The sequence below is a fragment of the Manacus candei genome, unplaced genomic scaffold (genome assembly GCF_025592945.1).
Source record: "Manacus candei isolate 608988 ecotype Guabito, Panama unplaced genomic scaffold, ASM2559294v1 h1tg000014l, whole genome shotgun sequence".
Lineage (NCBI taxonomy): Eukaryota > Metazoa > Chordata > Aves > Passeriformes > Pipridae > Manacus > Manacus candei.
In genome coordinates, this window is record NW_026138062.1 from 22,636,518 (window position 1) to 22,657,979 (window position 21,462).

The 21,462-nt window shown below is 39.9% G+C and overlaps 1 protein-coding gene across 7 annotated transcripts in view; it reads left to right on the plus strand.

Moving 5' to 3' along the window:
* ELF1 (E74 like ETS transcription factor 1) overlaps positions 1–21,462 on the plus strand; it is an 82,270-nt gene that overhangs the window by 48,838 nt on the left and 11,970 nt on the right. For all 7 annotated transcript variants that reach the window (XM_051778716.1, XM_051778714.1, XM_051778719.1 and 4 more), the window contains 5 exons: positions 5,258–5,432; positions 11,868–11,975; positions 12,572–12,727; positions 17,398–17,481; positions 20,442–20,634. In XM_051778716.1, coding sequence (XP_051634676.1) covers positions 5,258–5,432; positions 11,868–11,975; positions 12,572–12,727; positions 17,398–17,481; positions 20,442–20,634 — 716 coding nt within the window. The remainder of the gene's footprint in view (positions 1–5,257; positions 5,433–11,867; positions 11,976–12,571; positions 12,728–17,397; positions 17,482–20,441; positions 20,635–21,462) is intronic.

Genomic DNA, 21,462 nt, shown 5'->3' on the forward strand with positions numbered 1-21,462 from the left:
TATTTTTGTGATGCCCCCACATCATTGCAAGCTGTCATTGCAAGAACTTTGGTGCTTTTCTTCCTGACAAAACTTTGCCTGGAGCTCAGTTGTGCCAAGAGCTGTTGGGACATGGAACAGCTGCAGAGAGAGGTTCAGGATCTAAATGGCAGCTATGCTCAGTATTTCAGGGAAGTCATAATTCATGGCTATTTTGTTTAATTTTTTTTTTTTAAGTCTTGGTTAAACAACCGTAAATTATGAACAGTCCATTTGCAAATGTAAGCATTCAGCATTCAGTGGCAAATGGCAATGGGAGGGGCTCAATCACATGGACCCGTGTGAACGGGAAAGGCTTGCTCTTATCAGCTTTATCCTTTGCAGTTTAGAACAGAATGACTTTTTTTTTTCTTGAGAGATTCCTTTATCACGTGGTAGATGTATGGTGAGGAAGAAACAGGAAGAAAATATCCTCGTAATTTTGAGAAGGGAACAAGTGGCTTGGGCTAAGGCTACTGATAAACTGGCTTCTACTGCATGACCGAGATCTGGTTAAAATAGAGGGTTTGCTATTTTTTCTCCTTTCTGTGTTTTTGTTTTTTTCTTTGTTTTGTTTTGCTTTGTTTGGGTTATATTTTTGTTGAGAGAATGGGAGAGAGGGAGAAACTGCACAGATAAAACTGTCCAGGAGCTTGTACAGGCTTTAGCTGAGTCAGTGCTGCTCCCTAAACCTACTTCTCTTCCTGTCTGCAACTTCTTCTGTCAACGTCTTTTCATTTAGTCCTTTGTGGACTTACAGCTAATGTGATATTCGATCAAGACATTCTTAATTTAAAATGTTGAATAAAAGCAGCCAGAGTGGCTAGATCCATACTAGGAGCTTTAAATGGTACCAGGGACAAGCTGAATCATTACAACCATTAAGTTGGTAACAGGGTTCCCAGCATGACTGTTCTTTGCCAGGACGTGCTCTCTCAAGTGGCTCTGATGGGTGTAGTAACCAGTGCCTGAAGACTCCTTTTCTGTCTCTGAGGGATGCGTCTCTCTTCCCTTCTTCTGCGGAAGAGAGGTCCAGGCCTTTAGGTCGGGCCATGACTTCTGCACCATCATCTCATGCTTCAGTTCGCTCTTCCACATTCCCCGCTGTCGCCATGGGCTTCCTGAAGCAGTCACTTGGTCAAGACCAATGTCTTAATTTTTTTGGCTATTTCCAGCTTCTGCAGAAAGTTCCCTCCCTTATCCACTTGCAGTTTTATGAAGACTTTAAGGAAAATTGTGAAATCTGTAATGAGGTTGTCTCCCCAGGAAAACAAGCAGAATATACCTGCCTGCAGCAATCCTCAGATGCTGGCCATGGGAATGCCTTTAAAGCCAAGAGACTGCCTCTGCCCCCACATAGGAACCTTCAGCAAGAGAAAACTGAAGGCCATTTTCTAGTCACTAAGGTCACTTCACCTAGTTTTGTTTAGTTTTTGCATTGTTTTGTTTCTGGTTTCTCTTTTAATAAATAGCCATCTGCGTTGTGAGTCTGAATTCTGTCGTTTGGTTAAAAAGACAGACTTTTTTTTTTTCCCTGAGGTTTCTTTCTCCTTTTATTTTTTTCCATGTAGCTTTTCCCTTCTCCTCTCTATTACATGTGTTTCTTCCCACCCATCTCTCACTTGCACAAAATTTATTCCACACCAGTTAGAAGCTAGTTACCACATTCCTGGGACAACTTATCTTCCTTAGAAGACTTGTAGTATGAGAACAGTTCCAAAGCGGAAGAAGTCACCTTCCTTGTTTGCCATTTCCACAACCAAAATGGTGTTTTGATCTTCTGTCAGTTGGTGACAGCTGATGAGACAATTCTCAGAGAAAAAAAGAAACACCTTGTCAGCATGTCAAACACACTGGAAGAATTTGAGAGCAGGAAGGAAGATTGTTGTCTTTGACCCTGGAGGAGGAGAGGGTTCAGTTTTCAGGGGGTTATGGAGCATGACCAGTGCTTTCAGGGACCTGCTCATGCGATTTTCCAGGGACTTCAGCATCTGTATGAAGCTTTGCACTCCTCTGAATTGTTAAAGATCAGTCTACAGGACAGGTTTGTAGATAAACTACAGCAAGGAATTTGGTGTCTGAGATTTGGGAGGGTTTCAGCAGTAGCTCAACTCCTTTATGTATCCAGCAGATATGGGAGATGGGCTGAAGTCAAGTCAAAGCTTTGGCAGAGCTAGGGTGTCATATTTTAACTGTATTTTACATAAGAAAGATGAAACAGCAGAGGTAGGCAAAAGGAAAAAAATACACAAATTATTCTTCTATGGATCTCTGTGTCAATTTCTTGAAAATCATTGCTGATTTATCCACTCTAATTTGGGACCTTTTAAAGTTTTGGGATACTGTGCACTCCACCTTTTGGTTAGTGCATGCAGAACCACCTTTGTATTAGAAATAAATTATTTTGCTGATGAGTGTGTGTGGGACACAGTTGCCTACATCAGAAATGAACACTCCAACGCCTCCCCCCTTTTATAGTCAATGCAGAGAAATAGGTGGTTTTAGGGCATGACTCACCCTATTGCAGCACAGGAGCCTAAAACTGGGGAGGGGAACTGTGCCCTAGAAATACCATCTCTGTCTGTTGGCTCTGAATAAAACCTGGGGTTCCCAGCTCATGTCCCAGTGCCTGCACCACCAGCTGTCCGAAGTTAGGTGAGATGAACCTCACCCTTAGCGTCTGTAAACTAGAGCAGGATGAGAAGACTGAAGCCTTCTTACTTGCATCTTCCCTGCCTAAAATCCATAGTTCTTACATGGTCACTGGAATACTGAAAAGGTACTTGCAAAGCATGTACTGTTCTTGCTTGCAGGTGACTGGAGCCTGAGTAGATAGCTGTATGTAATCCTTTTTCAAATTTTCTTTAAACGTAGTTGCATATGGGCATGCGATAGATGAAACTTACATCCCCAAATTATGTACTGTGGCATATTACTGAATTTGAGGTATTTAAACTACTTTTAGAATATGAATTTTATCTCAGAAAGTTGTCATGGACCATCTTCCTATAGCTTATGGAACATATTGTTAAAAATAAAACCTTTTTTTTAATGCATAGAGTTTGTGGGTTTTTTTCTTCTCTCTTTACAATGCTTTGTCTTTTTTTATTGATGTGGCTTTTATTTAATCTAATCTTGCCTGGAAGCAAATAGGATCAAGGATGTTGGGGTCAGTAAACAAACAGGATAAACCATGTGGACATGACTCTTCTGAGGAACAGCAGGGACCTCTTGGCCACCAATGACTTCTGGTTTCTGTGCTCCGGCACGATGCAGCGCTGGTTAGAGGTAGCCACAAAGGTGTAGGGTAGAAGCTATCCCATTGCTTGACTCAATATATGCCTGTTATCTGGCAACATGATTGCACAAGAGGGCTTTAACTGGTCTGCACTTTGTTCATTTTTATTGATCTCCTACAATATTGCTCTCTTTTGAAGCTTATGTTTAACAGAGTCAGTCAGTTATTTGTTGAGATTTTTTTTAATTTTGGTTTTGTTGGCATTTTTTTGCTTAGCAGACTGTCCATGATAGAAGCCCATTAAAATACCAGTTTTGTTTCTTAGTTCTTCCTTTTATCCTGGTTGCCCTTTACCACAGTTTTTGCTGAGGCATGTTTTACAAAACACAGAGCAATTTGAAGTGGTAATTACTGCCTTTTAAAACTTCTAATTACACTTTCTACTTTCAGTACTTACTTATGGTCCAGACTCTTCCCTAGGGGAAGCTTTGTCTGTGTTGAGCCAATAGCTCTGATACCATTTTCCATTGGTGACGGTGTGTGTAGTGGCAAGAGTGAGACATGAGCAATTCCTGAGCAAGATCATAATCATATGGTTGGGTTTTTACCTTGTGTTTCTTCCTTCCAGTACCTGAAGGGAGCCTACAAGAAAGACTGAGACCATATACCATATACTGAGACCATATACAGGAGCATGTAGTGACAGAACAGGTGGGAGTGGCTTCAAACTAAAAGAGGGCAGGTTTAGATTGGATATTAGAAAAAGTTCTTTACTGTGAAGGTAGAAGGGTAGTGGAACAGGTTGCCCAGAGCAGTTGCAATGCCCCATCCCTGGAAGTGTTTAAGGCCAGGCTGGATGGAGCTCTGAGGCACATGGTCTAGTTAAAAGTGTCGGGCAGGAGGGTTGGAACTAGATGAACCTTGCAACACAGGCCATTCTATGATTCTTTAATCTGTACATATCTGTGCTCTTCTGTGGAGAGCAAGACCAAATGTACTTATACTGGTTCTCTCAGAAACGTGTTTTAGCAACTTTCTGGTTTGTTTTCTTGGTTTTAAGCTTACTACATTCATAGCATGTTTTATTTTTGTAATGAGGGAACCTTAAAGTTACAGTAGACTTTCTTTGAACCTGCTCTGCTATCACCAGCTATGACTTTCTTCCTGCAAATGACATTTTAAAAGACTCAGTTTAGAAAATACTGTGTCTGTAGTAGATGTTATTTTCTGAAAACCTCTTCCTGTTGAATGATTTCAGAGAATGTGCATTTCATTATTATTGCTGGTCAGCTTGATTTCTGTTTTCTACCTACCTCTTCTCTTCTGTATCTCTGATGCAAAATAACTATCAAGACAACAGGATGATGTCTGAAAGCAGACTTAGGAAGGAAAGTGGCAGGGAGGGTGTGGTGTGAGGAATGTCAAGTGACTAAAACCATAAGAATTAGAGAGGGAATGTACTAGAGCACTTATATCAACCCATTACACACCTTCATCTTTTAGCAAGTGTGTCCTAAAATAGTGAACTTCAAATAATGTCTCATGAGAAACTTAGTGCCTGTGAGAGCTTCATCCAGTCCTGACAGCCTCAGGACTCCTCCACCCCCAACTTGATGGGAAGAGCAAAAGATAAAGGTGCTTGCAGCAAGTCGCTCATGCAGTATTATTGTCAGCAAAGTTTTTCACCTACTGCGCTGTGCCACTCCTCTGTATTGTCAGCTTTAATGCTGTAAAATCATGTCATAGAAGTCTGGTATTGCGTACTGGAGTAAAGTCAATACATTAAATACTTCAGTGATATTCAGCCTCTGTCTCGTAATGGGACACTGCTGCTATTTGGTTTCATGTGCTAAAAATCATCTTGTTCTTAGGTACTCTCTCCTGACAGTCTGACATTCAAGTGATGTAGTATAGGTCTGTTGAAGTATTAATCAGTAAGTGGTTAGATTGGATGTGGTCTAACTACTGTTTTGTTGTTGATTTTTTTCCCCCATCCTCCAGCTTGGTGATCCATCCATTTTCCCTGCTGTCATTGTGGAGCATGTTCCTAGTGCAGAACTCCTGCATAACTACTCTGGCTTAACCTGTGTGGATGAACCTAGTGACATGATCACTGAAAACTCTCTGGACGTCGCAGAAGAGCAAATCATAGAAGATGATGATATCACCCTCACAGGTTGTTAATAAAAACATTTTCTATGAGATGTTTTTGCACCGAAATGGCTGTGACTAATGGTGGAAAAAAGCTTAATGACAAAAAACAACAAGGGAATAACATGAATAGTTGTATTGAATGCTGTTAATTCTGTAAGAGACAGAGAAAATGGCATTAATACTGTTGGCAGGTGGCTTGCAATCCCAGTTGCACAGCTGATAATGGTGAAGAGTTTCATTCATCAACTTCATCCAGAGATTAAGGCAGGGTCCTGTTCAGAGTACCAAGAAGATTTTTCTTTGCTCTTCATAGGTTTAGTTTGCTCTTATTTAATAGGCAGTACATTCCTGAGTAAACATGTATACCAAAAAACTGGAATATGCAGCTTGAGTAGATGTACTACTTTTAACTTTCTGAGGGTGTACAGTTAGCTATAAAATGTGCACATTAGCGTGACTTACTGGTGTAAGTATGCTCAGCATAGTAATTATTTTGGATGTCTAATAATAATTAATGCCTAAAATACACGTTTTGTGTAAGTTCTCTTAGAAAATGTATCCCCAAAGAGAAAACAATTCTCAAGAGAAAAGCTCAAAGAGTTCACATTTTTTAAAAAACAGCCCCTCACTTAATGCATGCATTTGAAGCATTTTTGGAGAACAGATTTCAAAGGTGGGGTAGTCTCCTTTCATCCACTAGGCTCCACACCTGGACTGTCTCCAGGGATGCAGACAGCTTTTTGGTTTCACTCATGCTTTTGACATTGGTTCCAAAGGGATATTCTGATACAACCTTTTACTACCAAAAGCAAAACAAGAACTCAACATGACATGAAGAACAGTTCACAGAGTAAATTGACATGAGCTGTTCTCAGTAAATTGCTGATGAAAATCGCTCTTTTTTTTTTCTTAGTAGTGAATTATCTGAGAACAGACTGTGACCAAACAAATAAGTTAGGTTATTATTCAAGAAGGTCTTACATACTCAAACATTATTTGAGACCTCTTGCCAACTATTCACTTGCTGTTCATATTAATTATTCACACTGCAACTGGCATTTCCTCAGTGTGTTACTTAAGCACCACTTACTGTGTCTGTGTGAATTTTTGTAGTGGATCGTTTTTGTGAATCCATATTCACTGTAATAATATCTTGTGTGTGAACTTTTACTTGCATGAGTAATTGTGAAACTCCACTTTTGTGGAGTTTTTTTTTTGTTGCTGGTCACATGAGAATGGTTTGCAAATTGCTGCCAGAAACTGAAAATATGTAATCCTTGTAACCGTTGGTGTCCAAGGGTTTCAGGGATACTTTGGAGGCAGACAAGTACAGTATTGTTCCTATCATCCGTTGTAGTTGAAGCAGTCTGGTTTTCTTTAAAAGCAAAATCCTGAGAAATGGAGAGCTGCCACTTTGCAGAGATTATTGTTGTGAAGGAGATGCTACCTAATTATCTGTTTCTTACTCTCCATCCTGCTAGCTACTGTGCATGCTGTGGGTTTCCTTGGAAAGTAGATGAATGCAGGCCAGGCAGGGACCAGCATAACTGCTGGAAAGCTCCTGCTCAGGATGCAAGACAGGCAGCACTGGTAGTAGCTCAGCCCATGGTTTCTGGCAGGGAGCTATCCTGCCTGACTCTAATGGGCTAGAGTCTGGGGCCCAGGGCTGTGAAGGCACCCCACAGGAGGTAAGGAGAGGACATGGGGGAAGAAGGCCCCTGTCATCTCTCTACCCACTGCAGACAAGCATTGGCTGTGGCCACAGCTGCCGGCTTGAACTGCAAGACTGCTGTGTGGAAGAGACCCGGTTCAAGCACAGCTTGCTGTAGGCTGCCTCTGAAATGAGACCAATTGTAACTAGAATTTCCCACCTACTCTTTTTTCAGCTGATTTTTTTTTCTTCCCTTGTTTAAAGTTTCCTTGATTTTATTCATGCGCATGTTTGGTCTCAACAGTGAAATGAGTTGTTTTGCTCTTTGAAGTTTGTACCAGTTTTTTCAGTCACTTCCACGTTATGCCTTTGAGAGAGGATCAGACATTGTAAAGGCTGTACTAATTCCACAGTAAAATATTTATAAGCCTGAAGTTCACAGCAAAACAAAACTGAAACCACCATCATTAATGACTTAAGTTTACTAAGCGATGACTGCTTAATATGAAGGATTTAGGTTTTTTTAAGTTACTGTTTTTTTCAGTACTGTTTTATGACTCTAAAACAATAAGCTTCTCTTTTCTCCTGGACTAACGGAAATTAGCAGTAGGCCTCATGATACTGAAGCACTTAGTTTTTAGGGATCTATGTGCAGAATAACGGATGGTGGTAGGTTTTTTCATCTATAAGATGTAGCTTCAGCCCTTCAAAAGCACAGCTGTCACACATTGGTGATTACTTGCCTGTAGTATAAATTATAACCTGCAGAAAACTGTAAGAACAGCATCTGTTTCACGTGAAGCCCTGCTGAGAGATGGCCAGCAACCAGCTTTTTAGTTATGTTAGTTAACATTCACGCTGTAATTTTTTTATAATGAATAGGCAGACCTGCCTTATCACCCTCTTCTTTAAAAGCAGTTTTCCCTGGAAGAAACTGTGATGACAATTTTATGGTCAGTTTGTTGCCAGTATTATGGAATTTTAAATGATTAACCATCATGTAGTAAAGGGTGATTAACAAAATTAATTGGAGCATTTGGCTTTGAATTTAGTTTTATCTCTAAATGGAATATTGAAATTTTTTCCTGTGACAAATACAGGGGATAATGTTTTGTGCAGAAGAAATTCCAAGCCAACTTGTCAGATAGTACAATTTGCTACACTTTGTATATTTTACCATTGTGGCTAATTATACTTTTAAGGTGTACAGGAAGAAAGAACTAATGTAATTCCTGAAACCATTCTTTTAATTATTGTTATAATTTTTTCTTTTAACTTTACCATGACTGGTGAGCTTAATTTAGAAAAAACAGCAGTTAATCGAAGCCTGCCATTTTGTGGTTCACCTGTCCTGGCATTGTTTCATGGGAACAGGAAAGTGGCAGCACTGAGACAGTTGGGGGGGGGGCGGAGATGACAGAGGAGGGACAGAAAATTTGCATTTAAATGCCCTGTGCCCTAGTCTGAATAGGGAGCATGGAGGTGTGCATTTTCAGAGATCAGTAACAGTTATTACTAACCAGTTCTGAAGTTATTTTACAACATTTTGAAGTTTGGTAGCATTTGCTTTGTACGTTTTTTTTAAGCTCTAGCAGTCCTGCACAAACTCAGCATCTTAGGTAGTCATTTGTGATGTACAAAGAAATCCAAAGGAGTAGTTAGGTGGAAACTGAACTTCAGTGTTAATCTGTGAGGATTATGGGTTGATGAGATGCCAGTTGTAAAAAAAGGGGTATGGTTTCAGTTACTTTGTAAAGAAATTATTCACAGCTGCCTGTGGCGTCTGGTTAAAAACAGAGAGGGTTTTTTCATACACCTCTCCAGTGAGGTAATTTTCTTTATAAATTGTGAAGCCTTATTTTAAAAAGAAAATGAAGGGTGATGTGCAGGTATTCTGAAGTACTTGGGTTCTTAAACTGAGTTTTCCGGTGTCCGATAACAATCAGCTCAGAGTTGATACTAAAAAGTGAGTGCTTAAATTTAACAGCCAGCTATTCTGCAAAAGGGAGCTCTGTCTGTGTTTTGTGGATCTCTTTATACCTTTAGTAACTTCAGATTTCTTCTGACATTATTTTGAGGCTTTGCAGTGCCTGGTTTTGTCTCTAGTAAAGCCAGCAGTGAATTTAAACACAGTTGTGACTACCACAGCCCTTATCTCAGCCTGAACATGCACTTGTGTTGTCCACTTTCCAGAGCTGCCAGCCACCAGGGAAGCAAAGGGAGGGGACAGCATTGGCTGGAGTGGTGTAAAAATTTCAAAAAAGACAGTAGTAAGGAAAGCAGGACTTTGGACTGAGTTGGGGAACTTCCAACATGAGGCACAGTTACAGAGCAGAAAGCTCTGTTTGGGCAAGCCTCGGGCCAACGCTGATTCATAGCGTACCTGGATTCACAGTAACTGGGCTGTAATTGGCATGCAGATACAGAGGCTTACATTTGTGGCTTGCTCAGATAAACAAAAACTTGTAGAGGACCTTGGGAAAAAACTGAAGATATTTTTAGGTATGGTTTCCCCCCTCCCCTCTCTTTTTTGTTTTCCCTTTTTTTCTCCTCCGTTTTTCTTCTCCCATTTTTTCTTCCCTGACTGTTTTTCCCTTTTTCATTTTTTCCTTACCCATTTTTTTTACCTCTTTTTTCCTTTTTTTTTTTTAAAAAAAGCTTACACCTATTTAAGATAATGTTTGAAATGTGATACTTGTCAGAAATTATACCCTCCAGCCTCGTTCTTTCAGTTCTGACTTTGCCGAGTGTAACAAATAAGCCATCTCATTCCAGTTCTTCTTAAATCTGCTGCTTGTTGAGGAAGACATCTAGTCCAGGTAGCTTTGCTTGCAAACAGACTGAGATCTGGGTGGGAGCCCAAGACGCAGGGCTGTGAACTGTCAACCTTTGGGATAACAAAGGGCACTAAGATGGGTGAAGCCAGGTAGGTGGATGGACATTGAGAGACACAGCAGGAGCCAGGAATTGCTGACCTTTTAGGTAACAAAGGAGAGGAAGACTGGTGACACCAGGGAGGTGGAGGGACACGGACAAGAAGAGCAAGACTTGTGCATGGGTAGACTGTAAGGGTATAAAAGCCCAGGGGTTTCTTGGTTGGGGGTCCTTGGAGGTACCAGCTCAGGCTGTTTCTGTGTTACTGTGCTGTGAATAAATGGCTTTGTGGAATGAGACATCTGAGACTGCCATGGGAAACTTGGGTTTGAACCAGTAAGGAAACCTGACTGTGTGAGTGGGGTGTGTGGGGGGAATCAAGCTGGGCACCATCAGCTCACTGAGCCACGCCCTGTGAAGGGACTTCTGCCCCAGCAGTGACAGTCTCCAGCCTTGGGAGTGCGACTGCCAGAGAGTCTCATGAGTGGTCAGACTGGGTAATTTCCTTAACATGCTTATGTTTTTTGTGAGCATCAAATTATATGAATTTCTGTGCTTACCTTATTTATATGGCTATTTTAAGTTCCTTTCTTTAGTCTTGGATAAGGATGGTAAACCTTTAGCCATGTCGTATAACAGTGATGTAAAGCTGGCAACCTCTGCTGTCGTTCGGGGGAAGAAGTGACTCTACTCCATAACCTGAAAGCCAGTGAGCGGGTTTGGTCCTCCTGCAGCTCTCGGTGGGGAAAGAGGAGACAGCAGCAGCTCTCTCCTCCCTGCCTGCAGCGCTGAGAACCTGGAGGTACCACTGCTAGCTTTTAAATTGTATGTGGCAGTGTAAACCAGCCATGCTCCATGGCTTTGGCTGAGCTGGATCGTGGCGAGTTAACCTTCCTGTCCATTCAGCGTTGGAACTGAAAACAACTGCTTTGTCAGTGCTGCGTGCCTATATTTAGGGTCACATCCTTATTGAGGTCTTGGTAATGCTGGTAAATGGTATGGAAAGTTTGCAGCCAGATAAAACTTAGAACCAGAAATGATCAAGTCATCAGCACCAGGCCAAGCATGAGCATGCCCACGGACTGCATGGGCTGTACATGTTGTGTCTCCTCCTCAGCTGGCTAGGCATTCCCTAGTGATGCTGTTTGGCCCTTGGGACTGAGATGCTCTGTGGCTGAGCTCTTGAGCTTGCCAGCTGCCTGACAAAATTATCTGCAATTTGCTGTCTTGCTCTATGGCTTCCCAGGCCAGGAGCTTAGTCCATACTCACTGCCTCTCCTTTTCTCTTCATCCTGTCCTCCTCCCCAGCTCTGTGTTCCTCATTTCTTAAGGCTGTTTGGAGATGTCACCAAGAAGGTGCAGACCCTTAACTGTCTGAATGTTATGGGGTGGAAAAGACCTCTCAGATCATCAAGTCCTACCGTCAACCCAGCACCACCACCATGTTCACCATTAAATCATGTCCTCAAGTGTCATATCCACATGTTTTTATGTGGATAACACAAAATATCGACATGTGGATAACACTTTGGACCACCATAAGAAGTTAGCAATATCATGTTTTTTTAAATAATATTCTCTGGACTATTGTTTGTGATAGTGATATTTCTTAGGTTCATGGGGTTTGTGTTTTACTGCATAATCAGCAAAGAGAGGGGTTAGAACAATGAGGCAGAAACAAAAGGTTTGTATTGGGTTTGGTTTTGGTTTTGGTTTTTTTTACGTGTAATCTGAAAAATGTACTGTACTAAATAAATTATTGCAGTCTGCATTTTCTCCCCAGCTAATCTGCTTCTACTCATGTACTAGAAGACCATGTTTACTATGTTTTCTTTTTTTTTTTTCTGGAAATGAAATAAGAATAAATATTGTGTTAAGCTTTAAGTCCAGTTTGTAGCTTCTTAAGAATTATGTTTTCTTCTTTACTTTTAGTTGAAGCATCTTGTCATAATGGAGATGAAACAATGGAAACAATCGAGGCTGCTGAAGCACTTCTCAATATGGACTCCCCTGGTCCTATGTTGGATGAAAAAAGAATAAGTAAGTTTTTTATGAAAGAAAATCTAATCTGTATTTGCCTTGTTTGTTTGTGAAAGGAGGAGGGATTCAGTGCAGTGTGGTTGCATGGAATTGGTAAGATTATTTTATAACTTCCAGATACCCTTTACGTACATAGTTTGGGTATCAGAAATCCAATGTCGTATGCATTGAAAGATTTCATTGCCATGCCAGAGTTTAACAGGAAAAGAAAGAATCAAGAATTACAAAGGGAAGGTATGAATGAAGTTGGGTGGTTTAGATTGCAGTGTTTTGCTTGGCTGATAGAGGATTAGCATGTTGTCAGGATAAAAGAGCATACACTTATATTTGCAGATTGCCTTAAATGTGAATGTGTGATCAATTGTGCTTTTTTGGGGAGGTGGCTTATATCATTAAATTTGTCTATTTTAGTAGTGCTTCTGCTTGTGTAAAATGTTTTCAGCTCATATATTCCCTTATGAACTAGTCTTCTGTCCCTTGAAGGCCTGAAGTGTCATAGTTTTATTTTATTCTATGTTTAAATTTTTGGTCTAAACCCAACTTTTAAAAGTCCTCATGGCTGTGTGAAAATATTCCTTTTGTCCTCTTCTTTTAAGCAACTATGTTTGGCACAGCTGAAGAGGATGATATGGTGGCTCCTATTACACATGTGTCAGTCACACTTGATGGAATCCCTGAGGTGGTGGAAGCCCCAGACCCTTACGCTGAATCACCAGAGACTCCAGAATTTGAACAACCAAAGAAGAGAAAAGGTAAGATGATACCAGAGAACAGCAGTGTGGAGTAGGAGAGCAGGGGGTGGCATGGTCGGTTCCCCTGTGCATGTCTGGAACCATTCTAGTTATCAGGCCAAAATAATTGAGTGGGCTCAGTTAGAAATGCAGAAAAAGCATTTTCTTCCTGAGTAGCGTGAGCACATATACTGGTGCTTAGACTAATGATGTTGTAGACATAGCAAAGATGGCTTATCCTGTAGGAAACAGAAATCTCTGCTTCTTCCTATTTGTAAGAATATTTCTTCTTCAGAGCAGAATTGCAATACAAGCTATAGAGCTTTTGTTATTGTGAATCCTGAAGTACTTTCATTAGCCCTTACCTAGCTTCAGCTGAAGATACTTGATCAGTTCAGAATAGGGGATGAGAATGAGGAGGGCTTTTTAGCTTTCTTAAATATGAAGGATTTAATTTTTTTTAGTAGCTGCATGCTATAATAAGTGTTAATCCCATTTCTAACAGATTACGCTTACACAGTGTAGTGATGTTCCATTGTAGTCAGTGCTGTGCCAAAGAGTAATGAAGTGGTGTTAGCCAGACCTTCTGCTCCTGTTTTCCTACCTACTTCAACATGGACCCCATCAGAGGTCTGAAGCTGATGTCTACAAGGAAAGAGAGTCATGTAATATAGACAGATGTTAGGTGCTGTTGCAACAAATTAAAAAAAAAAAAAAGAAAAATAAAACAAGGGCATTATGTTTCTGGAGCTAATCCTAAGGCTAACCCTAGAGCATGATAAATAAAAGCCTTCCAAAACAGGAATCCTGCTACCCAGCCAGTCAGCTACCTACCCAGTCAGCTATCCTGCTGAATAGGAGTGCATTTTTAATTCTACTTTTGCTGCTAATTCCAAATGTTGGGAGTTATCTGTGAGAGAGAGCATAGCAGCCTGTGGAGATCTTGAGGAAGCCTCCTGAGCCCCATATGTGTCACAAGGTCCTGCAGGCAGGGGTGTGGGTCAGGAAGTCTCTGATTCCCCTTAGAAAGCTGAACTGAAACTGCTGTGGAAGGGAGCTTTACCAGCAGCTGCCCTAAAAGTACTGCTGGGAAGCTACCGTGCTGTGCGCACTACTGTGAGATAACCACAGCATTTTAAACTGTTTTTTGTTTTGTTCTTTTCTTTCCTTCTTCTTTTATACTGTTGACTTCTGTGTGTGTCAAAACAAGGAGCTGCTGTCTGCCAGACATTTAACCTCTTCGGTTTGATGCTTTCATACCCTCTTTCGTGTTGTGCTTCTGCTTACACCCACTCCTTCCTCCTCCCTAGCTGTAGGTTAGAAAACCAGTTGCTTCACAGCAAATGTGTGTATTTGCTTTAGAAAAAAACCCCAAACACTAGAAAAGATTCATCAGCTTAGTGTTTCATTAGCTACTAGTTTTCAGTGAATTTCAGTGTTCATGAGGTAGGTGGTATGGCCTGAGTGATGTTGAAGTGTTACTTCAGAATGTCCCGGCTTTTATAAGTCATTGATGTACAAGAATTGCTGCAAAGTGTTATTAATTTTGCAGTGCCCTTTAGGATGATGTGCAGTGGGTGGGTGAGGTTCTTTTGGGTGTTTTGTTTGTTTGTAGAGGGTTTTTTTAAGTGCAGTCTGTTTCCCTTCCTTTGGTCAGTTTTGAGGCATGGCAAATGGTGGTGGTCATTTTACCCTATCCATGTCACTCATGATTTTATAGGGTTTTTGTAGATTTTATAGACTTCTAGTGTATTAACCCATCATCTAAACTTAGCGGGATGAATAGTCCAGAGCGTTGCCAGCTAACTGGGCCAGAATGGCATTGTCAAGTAGAGCTTCCCCAAGAAAATGTTCTCCAGAAGTGATGAGGTGATTTCACTTCCTTTCCTTGTGGGCCTTACTGCTACAGTAGGAGAACTGTATCCACCCATCTGCTCAACTCCAAAGGTGTTCAGTGTGATGTTTGTACTCGTGAATGTCTGAGCACTGAGTTGCCAAACTACGCATCAGAAAGACAGGAAAAACAAAGGAGTGTCAGACAAAGAAACTTGGAAATTTGCTGTACTAATACCTTCAGTCCTGTATTTGCTATGGGAAGGTAGTGAAAATACCAATTATAAATTCAGTTAGCTAGCCAAAACTATGGAAGCCCCTCATAAGGCTTAGCTCTTGCATGTTCTTTATCCTTCCTCTTTGTAAAATTCTTTCCTAAAAAGGAATTTAGTGATGTACTCCGAAAAGGAATAAATTCATGCTGTATTGAACCAAAGAAGAATGCGTGCTAGTGCTTAATGTGCTTTCAAAAAATACCTTCTTTTAAACAAAGGAAACATATCTGGTGTGTCTCTGTTAATTGTTTCTCTTGATGGTATCAGTCAGCGCCTGGAGATTATAGCTCACAGTGTGGTCTGAAACCATCGTCTTAAGTATCTCTAGCCTAGATATACAGCAGTAACATGGATACATTTCTGTAAAGAAGTTTCACATTCTTCACTGGTTGCTAATTTTGGTTGGGCTTCTGGTAGAGGACTGTCCAAATGAGATGTCCTGAAGTAGTCTAGGCTGAAGAAAGAGCCTAGAATTGCTGTTGCCGGAGTATTCATATTTAGTAGCCTAGGTTATCTCTAATCAGAATTATGTAAATTACATGGGATCAGTACTTCTTTTTCCTGAAGCTTACCAGCAGTAGTTCAGTCATGACCCAATTGCGATCTCATCCACTTCATTGTGTCTTAAGAACTGAAGGTATTTAGAGATAAGGTTTAAATTAGTGACATCAAAATAACACTCCCTACTCCTTAATAGCTACATTTACACCTGTTCAAGAGGGGGAGCAAGACTAGCACCCAACAGAGTCTTCCTGTGACACAACTTAGAGGGGGGAAAGCACTTAACCAAAGTTACCCTGAGGGATTTCTTGTGCCCTGGAGGCTGATCCATACAGAGTGACTTCATCTAGACTTTTTAGGGAAAACTGACATTTTTTCAACCTATAATGGTGAGTGGATAAAAACTTTCTAAAAATATACCCCAGTAGTTCTTTATCCTTTCGTATCGTGATATATGAAAAAAACAACGTTGTAGGATTTCCTCCCTCCCACTTTCATTCAAGTCAAGGAAAACATTACTGGCCAAAATGGTGAGTGTTGTTTGTGTCCTGTCCTCAGTCATGAATCCTGTCTGAATGGAAGCAAGAAAGTTAGCGGACTCCAGGTATTACTAGAGTTTCTTCACTATAGCTCTCTCAACTAACTATCCCTCCTCCCCCATACCCTGTCAAAAAAGGAGAAAGAAAAAGGTGCAAAGGTGGACTTAGCAAGACTGCTAATGTCAAAAGATGAGTGCTCAAACCACTGTTTCTTATGACTTCCTTATACTTGGAAGTCTAGAGCAAAGGAGATAGTGCAACCTGGCACTGAGCTTTTTTTTTTTTTCAGAGCTAGTGAAAAACTGTTGCTCTTACTCTGCAGCAGAGTTGTTTCCTTACTAAAACAACCCCTAAAAACAAAACCAAAAGTGGAAAGCTATAGTGTATGGGATTGCTCAGGCCTATTGGTCTTGCCTCTTTTTAGAACATCAGTTCTTTTGAACTGCAATAAATAGAGAAAAAGAAAAATATTTTTCTTTAGATCTTTAATTATGAAAATATGCTATTTGGACTAGAAATATGTTTCTCTGAGTCTTATGTTTGCTTAGTCTGTTCTACCTCTCAAAGGATCATAGGCAGTAATTTAAGTAATGTCAGTGTAGTAAGGGGTCACTGCAAAACCTGATAAGATAAATTGCTGTTTCATAAGAAAGTTCTGAAGGTTTCTGATTAATTACTTCACCTGTAAAAGCTGCCATTGCAGAGAATGAGAACTAATAAAGGAGTAGGTTCAAGGTTTTATATTGAAAAATATTTCAGCGTGACTTTGATTTTTTTATTTCCTTATGTTTCAGTAGTTGATTTTGCAGCATTTTCAAATGAATGCTCTTCATTCTTCTAATCGGTTGTAACTAACTTCTTTCTTTCAGTCCTCCTTACCAAATAGAGCCACCATTCTTATGACTTTAAAAACTGATTTTTTTTTCAGAGCTTGTTACTGGTTCTTCTGATTGTTATAAACAAGTGACTTTCCTCTATGTGCAGCCACTGTTGAAAAAGGTGTAAAAGACAACAGGATGGAAAAAAATGTTTGTTTCACACGACAGTGTAGTTTGATGCTGTCAGTGGAGACTTGCAATTGATTAAACAAGCAGGCAATCTTGTTTTGTCCCTAAATTCCAGTTTGGTGATGAGGGAACAAGATAGTGCTCTGTATTTTATCTGTCTTTTCCTCTTTAAACTCTTACCCAGAGTTAATAGCTTATTCTTCTCATCTTGTCTGTTTTAAGTGCTCTTAAGAGTACCTAAATAGCCACAGAAATTTCCAAAGCACATGGACTTCAGGAAAGTGAATATAGTCTTTACTAAAAGTACAGTAAGAGCATAAGGGGTCCAATCCTGCTCTAGAAAATGAAGAAGTTCAGCATAGAAGTGAGTTCGTAACTTAGTAGAAATTGAATATTCTTTGAACTGGGGAAACATATCTCTTCCCTTTTTAGGTCCTTGCTTGGTTTTTTTTTGTTTGATTTTTTGTTTGGGTTTTTGTTTGTTCGTTTGTTTGGTTTTTTAAAGCTGCAGTTGACTCACTGGTGGTTTATTTCAGGGAAAAAACCGAAACCATCTCGTTCTGAGTCTCCTACTACAACTCCAAACATATCTGTGAAAAAGAAAAACAAAGATGGAAAGGGTAAGTCAAAGAGTTATCACTGAAGTTTTTAAAAGAACATTGTTTCTGAGTGACCTGTAAAAAGAAGAAGTTCACCAGTTCTCTTGTGATGTAAACCCAAGTCTTATGTTCACGGATGGTTAACATATCTCATCATAAGGCAAGTAGAAGACAAGCATGTGAGCTTGGTGAAATACTCAGTTCCTAGGGAGAAAAATGTATTTGTCCCTTCAGTTGCAAGGGTTCTTGGAAACTCTTCAACCCCCCACAGGGTCTGCTATGTTTTCAGTGAAGTCCTGGGGAGCGCTTTGCATTGTATTAGTGTTTCTTGGGCTGTGGTTATTTTGACGGATGATCTTTGAAAATGTGTTCCATCTGTGTCTAATTCTGCATGAGGAGCTAATCAAGGCTGCCAGTCAGCAGCAGGAAGTACCGAGCCCTGAATTTGGAGAAAAGTTACAACACAGCTTGAAGACTTCAGCAGAAAACTTGGGGGTTTGATACTTTAATTCCTCCTGTGTTTAAAAGGGAGAAATAAAAATAGATGCCACATAACTGATACAATAAATCATTTCCTCCAGACTGGACTGTTCAGTAATGCCTGTCAGTTTTGTCAACAGCTCTGTTGCTTTGCTGTTGGGTCCAACGCCTGCACCCGTGCCATGTCTGAATGGCAGCCTGATGCTGTGGACCCAGCGAGTTGTGCTGCACTCAGTGGGAGCTGGAAATGAGCGTCCCCCATGTCACGGCTGCCTGCTTGTATGCCTAGGGACTGATGGGCTTGCATGCAGGCAGTACTTGCTGGGACAGAAGCCCGGCCAACCTTGGAAAATGGTGTCATAACAATGTCAGACTCATGAAGTCAGAAAAGTCTCTATACTGACAAATGAATATGTTGGGTTTTTTCTTTTTGAAGAGGCGTTTTCTGCAATAACAGGAACAAAATATTATTGGCAAACAATAAATATTTAACGTTAATGCCATTAATTTTAAGTACATCTTGTTGCCTTTTTTTTTTTTAATTACAACCTGATTTTTAAGTAAAAATGAAAGAAGAATATCAGAGGAACCTCCATGTGGTGCTCAAATGAAATAATAGAAAATATGAAAGCAGCTAGCCACAAAAATTAAAAGGCAGAAGATTCTAATGTTTCTGTCGATGATGGCAAGGATACATCATAATTCACATTTGTCCATTGTTACAAAATTGCTAATTCTGAAGGAAATAAAAGGGAGTGTGTTGCCTGAAACCACTGCCTGCTATGAAGAGCATTTGTTTTGCATTTTGAGAAACATAGAATTCAAGTAAAAGACATACTAATATGACCAGCCATGGCAGGGAAGAAGCTAGAAAATCACGAGAGCTGCCTGTGTATTCCCTAAGGGGAACTTGTATGCTAAAATAACAAGTTCTCCGTATAATTATATTATACAATGCTTAGAGAAAACTGAGTTTTCTACCTATTTCTTCTGTTGTGACTCAGAGGAGGTTAAAAAAGCCTGTCGGTAAAGCAGACCTGGTTTTTGCAGCCAGTCGTTTTCATAGTGATTTCAGTGGCTAAGCAGTGACAAATTTTCAGATTGCCTTGATGCAGCTGAGCATTTTTGGTCTAGACTACAACAAAAGCACCCTGGATTAGATCATAAATGGCTGGGAATGCTCTCACTCCTGTATGACAGTCTTAACCTTTACCTCCGGGGTATCTGAAGTCAAACAGACTATTTTATGTAAGCTGGGAGACATTTGCAAAGGCGTTGTTTTTTCTCTAGGAATGCTCACTTTTCAAGCTTCCACCTGCTGAAGGAGCTGCTAACATTTTTGTACTGCCAGTGCTGATGACTTTGATGAGTATTTACTAAATATAGCTTATAATACAGTACTATGGGAATTTCATTTTTTAGGAGAAAAAGAGATCAGACTGGTGGTTGTTAAAATGGAAAAAAATCTACTGGGTTAAATTGAAGCTATCAAAAGTGATCCTGTCATCTTCTGATGTACTGGGCATCATATTTTGTGGAATTTATGAAACTTGCACATGCTATCATTGCTGTGTTTTTGCACAGCTACTTCTGGGACGTGATACAAGAAGTTTTTACTTACTTTCTCAGACTAACAACTAAAAAGCCTATGTGCAGCTTCAGATTCCCAAAAGAAAGTCAAAAGCCTTAAAAAAAAGAAGGCAGAAAAAAGGATCTAATTGGTTGTATGAGTTTAGACTCCTTAAATGTGGTTCAGAAAAATATGCATATTTTGTGCTTGTTTTAAGTATTCACAATCTGTGATTTTAATACTGTTTCTTTATACGTGGTAAACACTGAACAGATGTGATGGATTTCCATATATAAGTGTTTGTGCCTGCTTGTTTGTAAAATTAAATTTGGGGTTGTCTACCAGCAAGTGCAAGTGCTCACTGGATTAAAAAAAATTACCTTTTTCTGTACTTTATCCTTGAAGATATACCTACCTCAGCACATACCACTGATTGCCCCATATAAATCTAATTCTTAAAAGTAAGGATTTTGTTTAGCCTTTTAAAGGATTATAACACTCACCTCAATTCAGCAAAGCATTTAAGCAACAGCCTAATTTCCAGCATTTTTAGATCACAGACTTGAACTTGTTCCTATTCAAGATAAAGCAGTAGTGACTGCTTCTGTAACCGGATTAGGCAGGAGGGAAATGGATACGTAGGTGACTAATGCTGTCTAATCTTGGTGGTTGGAATGGTGCAGCTGTAGGTTGACTGGTGCCTGACTGGTACAGAGAAAGTGGCTGGGGTGTTTGGGCATCCAGATTATAATAACTCACAGGAATCTTTTCCTGTCCTCTTCCATCACTATTTCCTAGTCTTGATTATATATTACAATCTATTTGTAAAGATCCCAGCTTCTTCCTTCTAAGATTATTTGCATCATTAATAAAATATGGTCAACTAATATTTTTTCTATTTTTTGTGTGTTTTGAAATACTTTCATTTTAGGAAATACAATTTATCTCTGGGAGTTCTTACTAGCACTGCTCCAGGACAAAGCTACGTGTCCTAAATATATCAAATGGACTCAAAGAGAGAAGGGCATTTTCAAACTGGTAGATTCCAAGGCTGTGTCCAGGTTGTGGGGAAAACACAAAAACAAACCTGACATGAATTATGAAACAATGGGTAGAGCTCTCAGGTATGTGCATTTTTAATAAAAGACTGTTTTTGTTGCCTTAGGGTTTGTGTGCATTTAATGCCTCATCTAATTTGTATAACAACATAGTATTCTATTAGTTTGGAAAATGAAGAAATTATTTTAGGAAAATAAATTAGCTCACTAAAGTAACCCTTACTAACCTCAACTCCAAGTCAGTCACCTTCACTTTCAGCACAGACATTTTTCAGTGCTGCTGCAAAAACTGCATCTTCAGAGTCAGACAGACAAAGTAAAAGACTGAAGATTTCAAGTGGGGCAAGCCTTTTACATAAATTTGAATGTCTTTTCTAAAAAAAAAAGCTAAATGCAGGTGTATTCATTAAATTATTTCTACTTGTTGCACATGATCCCCTTTCCAGTGGAAGATAAGGTTTTAGAATTCAGGTCTGATTTCACTTCTCTGAACTTGTGTGTACAGACAGTTTTAAAACATAGAATTGTGTGCCACTGTCTATCAAGCCGGGGGTTTTCTCATACATAAAAGACTGCAAAATAAGCAGATGTCCACGAAGCTTCAGTCTTACCTGGATAATTGTCCAACTCAGCAGCTATGCATTTCTTTTAATTTCCCTTCACCTCTCACCTAAGTCTGCGTAATTTCAAATTGTCATATTAGTTTGTAAATATAACAGAAGTAGTGCCTTCCTGTCCTGTTCCCTTTGCTTTGTTGTAGCTGAAATGTCTGCCTGTGCTCACTGGTGAATAAGCATGAATTCAGGTAACTGAAAGAACTGTATGAGTCAAGAGGAGAATTGAAAGTTTCATGCACCTTTTTAAAGTGTATGAGTTGATAGCAGAGCTGCCAAG